General features: G+C 34.6%; 1 protein-coding gene across 2 annotated transcripts in view; it reads left to right on the forward strand.

Annotated features, from left to right (window-relative positions):
* The window catches only part of LOC110020013 (ribosomal RNA small subunit methyltransferase nep-1), a 7,770-nt gene extending 4,624 nt beyond the window's left edge, over nucleotides 1-3,146 (forward strand). For both annotated transcript variants that reach the window (XM_020717954.1, XM_020717953.1), the window contains 6 exons: nucleotides 1,036-1,128; nucleotides 1,747-1,891; nucleotides 2,031-2,141; nucleotides 2,227-2,309; nucleotides 2,392-2,449; nucleotides 2,866-3,146. In XM_020717954.1, the coding sequence (XP_020573613.1) occupies nucleotides 1,036-1,128; nucleotides 1,747-1,891; nucleotides 2,031-2,141; nucleotides 2,227-2,309; nucleotides 2,392-2,449; nucleotides 2,866-2,945 (570 nt within the window). In that variant the 3' untranslated portion in view covers nucleotides 2,946-3,146. The remainder of the gene's footprint in view (nucleotides 1-1,035; nucleotides 1,129-1,746; nucleotides 1,892-2,030; nucleotides 2,142-2,226; nucleotides 2,310-2,391; nucleotides 2,450-2,865) is intronic.
* The last annotated feature ends 1,621 nt before the right edge of the window (nucleotides 3,147-4,767 follow it).

Consider the following 4,767-nt stretch of genomic DNA (forward strand, 5'->3'; position numbering starts at 1 on the left):
CCAAATGAAAATATGACACTAAATAGGACGCAATGGAGAAAAAGGATTCATGTAGTCGACCCCACATAGTGGGATTAAGGCTTTGTTGTTGTTGTTGTTGTTGTTGTTGTTGCATGATGTTACTGACAAAGCCAAAGGGCTCAAAACATATCACAATAGGACAAATTCAACTTATCAACCGTTTTTAAAGAGATTTGATACTCAGCGAAGTATCAACACATGATGACCACTAAGCTCATTGTTCCCTGTAGATTGATGACAAGAAATTTTGAAATTTTTGTTAAGTTAAAGAATTGGGGGGATTTGGAATGATAACTAGTTACATTAACTAATAATATAATGATAAGGAATCACCAAATTTTACTTTACATGTAGTTGTTCTCCAAATTTTCTCTCTGATATCAAATGATGAAATGTGGTGGTTGCTAGGGTAATGTGGGCAAGGTGATTTGTTGCTGTTCGGCTAAAACAAGAGATTATATTATGAAATATCAAATTCTTAGTTTTGAAGTTGGTTGTATTTCCTCTAGTATAGACAACAACAGTAAATAGATAAGGAATGCATGATTTATGTAAAATGGCTTATGATTGTCTTGAATAAGAAGTACTGTTACTTTTTTGCAAACTCAAACAAATTTCTTTTTTTTTTGTTGCTTTTTTTTTCTTTTTGTTTGCTTGCATCATCAATTTTTTTTTTCTCGTTTAAATTTTAATAGTGTAATTAGTTTCCATTTGGAATGCCAAGATGTTTGGGTCATACAAGGATAAGCATACATCAAAATGTTTGGGTCATACATGGATAAGCGTACATCAAACTGTTTCTTTTATGAATTATTTATGATGCTCCTCCCACAATACCTTCTACATATGTTTATCACTTCTTGATTAAGTTTAGAGTTTGTCATTTGAAGGCAACGTAAAATGCTATGCCTTTTATATTTTGTATGGCACTTAATACAAAATTTTCACACTTAAGTATTTCATATAAGTTTAGAAACTTATATATTGACTATATCTGTCTTTTTTTTTTTTCAGAAACATCAGCTTTTGAACTCTGACGAGCATGCTAATTTTCTAAAAAAGCAGGGTAAGGATCCTTCTGAATACCGACCTGATATTGTCCATCAGGTTTGTGAATCTTTTCTTTTTAATTTTGATTCTTTAGTTGTTAGTTGAACTGTCGAGCTTGCTTATTGTTTTCAGCATAGTGTTCCTGACTTGTGAATATAAAATTACACTTAATCAGCTTTAGAATGTCATTGAACTTTAATTCTTATGGTATTCCTTGAGATTCTGATGCATGTCATGTCAGCTGGTCATAACTTGTTTATCTTTATTTTCAACTAGTTATAGAAGAAAGGAAAATTTACATACATGCTGCACAATTCCTATATTTTTACATATCAAACACCAACATTTTGATATTTATATTCAAAACACTTTGGTTTTATAAACCCATGCATTAAAAGTGCTTTTGACCTTTAAAGTTAGTAGTAGTGGTATTTTTTATTTAATATTTAATATTTGAGTGCTATGCATAAAAATATAGAAGTTTAGGGTATGCATGTAAGTGCCCCTGTAAGAATTTTGCATTCCTTCTTTTGTTAAAATGGAATTTTTATTATTTACGATGCCCATAGTTGTGTGTTATTTTTTGTTTTCCCATTTGCATGCAACATGCAAGATGTGGGCTATCAACGATTGTTATTTTATAACTGTTGCTTGCACGATGCATGACAATCTTAGGCAATTCTTGCCATTTTGGATAGCCCCTTAACTAAGGCTGGAAGGCTGCAAGCTCTATATATTCATTCAACACGAAATGCAATCATCGAAGTCAAACCACATGTTCGGATTCCGCGAACTTTCAGGAGATTCTGTGGTCTTATGGGTTAGTCACTCTTAGAACTTTTCATATTGTCATCAACTTGTCTGCTTATAGTCTGCAGTGCATTTCGTTTGATTTCTTTTCATGAATGAGTTGCATGTTTATTATATTATTTACTAATATCTGGTCTCTTTCTTTTCAGTGCAGTTGTTAGAGAAGCAAAAAATAACTGCTGTAGGCAATCGTGAGAAGCTTCTTGCTCTGATTAAGAACCCTGTAACCGATCACTTACCTGTTAATTCACGAAAAATAGGTGATTCTTCTACCCTTTTAATATTGATTTTATGATTGTTGGAATGATTGTTTAACTTAACTGATGCAGTTCCTTGATTTTGTAGGCTTATCATACAGTTCTAATAAATTAGTCCATGTGCGTGACTATGTTGCTGCTGCTAGTGACGATGTCAATCTTGTCTTTGTGGTATGCCATGGTGGCCTGCATAATCTTTTATTTTTTATGCTTGCAGTTTTTTCATTTATATCCAAAATTTGACAATTTACAGGTGGGCGCAATGGCTCATGGAGTCATTGATAAAGGATATATAGATGACTTCATATCAGGTATGCTGTTTTATGTTGAAGGAATTTTGATTTTATATTTTGTAATTGCTTCATATTAATGATTTTGTCCCTTAGTTTTCTTTCATTTAGGTGAGTGTAGCTATAAAACAATATAGATTTATAACTTTGCTGCGAACTATCTTAAAATCTCTCAGAAGTGATGATTTCAGTTTCACGCATAAAATGAGTGAAACCGAAATATCTTTCTGAGAACATGTTTTTTATATCTATAAATAATCACATGCACTCAAAGTGTAAACAATTTAAAATTATTTAAATGCTTGATCTATAACTAAATAATTGTGGAGCTTCAGTTCTGCTCAAAATGCTTTCTTTTTCTTTACCTTTCTTGCCCATCGAGCTGTGCTTTGCAACATAATGCAGCCACTTATATATTTTCCTCTTGTTTCCTGCAGTTTCAAATTACCCTCTCAGTGCAGCTTGCTGCTTGAGCAGGATATGCAATGCGTTGGAGCAGAAATGGAAGATATTGTAAGTCCAGCTCCATCAAGCTGTGTGATTTCTCTTAAGCTTCAGGTCTATGTATTCTGCCAAATCCTTTTGCCCTTCTTTGTCTAGTGATCAGTTATTGATTATATATAATGAGCAGATGATTAAAATATACCACTTTAATATTGTATAAATTTTTGTGCCTTGAATTTGCTAATTAAGTTTATTTTGATTTCAGTTTCCATTAGCTTTTAAAGTTTGCAGATCCTATTTATATATATATAGTAAATGTGGCTGAGATATTAATCGCAGGAGTTGTGAATGATGCAACCTAGTTATCATCCCTATGTAAATTTAGTTGCTTGTCTGTTTATTTGTAGAGGGTCCTCTATGCCATATTCTTAAATTCTTTTTCAGTTTTACTAGGACTTGAATGGTAGGTATGATTTTAATTATATGTGCATTATTATGGATGGTGTATTATAGGATATGTGCAAAAGCGCAAGTATTTTGTCTCTTATTTGGCACATAGAATTCTGTTGAATTTATCTGTTGTTCTACTTTCATTGATATTTTGTATTCAAAGTGCAAATCTCTGATGTCCTAGAAACTAAGCATACATAGCACCTTATCGATTATGATATGAAGAGGAATAGGAAGCTTCTTATAGTTTATTCGACTTTCACAAAATACTCGGTCATTCTTTACAAAGCAAAATCCGGTAGACTAGTTCCTTGTCAAATCCTTCTTGTAAGATCCAATTTCTTGCTTCTAAAAGATATGCGGTTGTGTACATCACAAATGAACCAACTGTTTTTGGCTAAAATTCTCAATGTTACTTTAGCATCGCATTTTTCGAAGAAGTGCTCAACCTAATAACGATTATCATGGCCTGGCAAAAGAACTATGAAATATTGACCTTGGTCGCCGATACAATTATCATCGACCTAGGCACAAGTGGAAATCATAGGTCGACCTGCAAATTGCACATGATTGATACAGTTGGAAGGGAATATGCTCGATTAGAAGGATTCAGAAACATAATCATCATATCATTTGAAGGTGGAACTTTTTCAATAAGGTATCAAAGCATCCTCGGTAATTATCGATGCCTCCTCATCTGGTTTTTGGTACTTTTTATGGCCTTTGAGGGGTTGTTGTCTCAAGACATTAGAATCTCAAAGAAAAATCAATCAAAAAAATCTTCCTCTTGAACGCAAGAGCCTAAGAAAGGAGGCAATCACATCTTGAGAAAGTATGTAACAATAATCTATTTTGGGGAAGACAACGACAACCAACATTGCGGGAGGCAGCAACAGTCTGCTTTAGTAGGGAAGACAATTTACGTCGGAAAATGCGACAACAGCCTAAGTAGAGGAGGTACCAGCAATGGGGGGGAATCAATTAGTGAGGTGATGTGACTTCTCTCTCCCTCGAACGGGCTATTTATTAGCAAAATTTCAGAAAAAGAACCCCAAAATTCAATTTTTTAGATTTAAACTTCATAAAACGGAACACGGGCGTGCATGTGCAGGCCCATCATGCGAAAATGGTTCCACAATCTCCCTACTACACGTTTCTCAATTCGCGTGCTGACTCAATCCACCCTGCTCTATAGCGCCATCGTGCTAGCCACTGCCTCATCGTCGTGCTGCCGGCTAACCGCTGAATCGATCTGCCTCACGCATGTGCGCCTGCTTGCTCTTGTGCATGTTTTTGTATCCTCGATCACCTTCATACTTGAATGTGGACCTTGTGGTATCCTTGAATACATAATTATACTCATTTGTCTGTATGGATGTGGGCATGTACCCATGAATGCATGCCTATACATTGAGATGCCTACCACCACCTTCTGGCCCCCACTG

The sequence above is a fragment of the Phalaenopsis equestris genome, unplaced genomic scaffold (genome assembly GCF_001263595.1).
Source record: "Phalaenopsis equestris unplaced genomic scaffold, ASM126359v1 Scaffold000090, whole genome shotgun sequence".
Classification (NCBI taxonomy): Eukaryota; Viridiplantae; Streptophyta; class Magnoliopsida; order Asparagales; family Orchidaceae; genus Phalaenopsis; species Phalaenopsis equestris.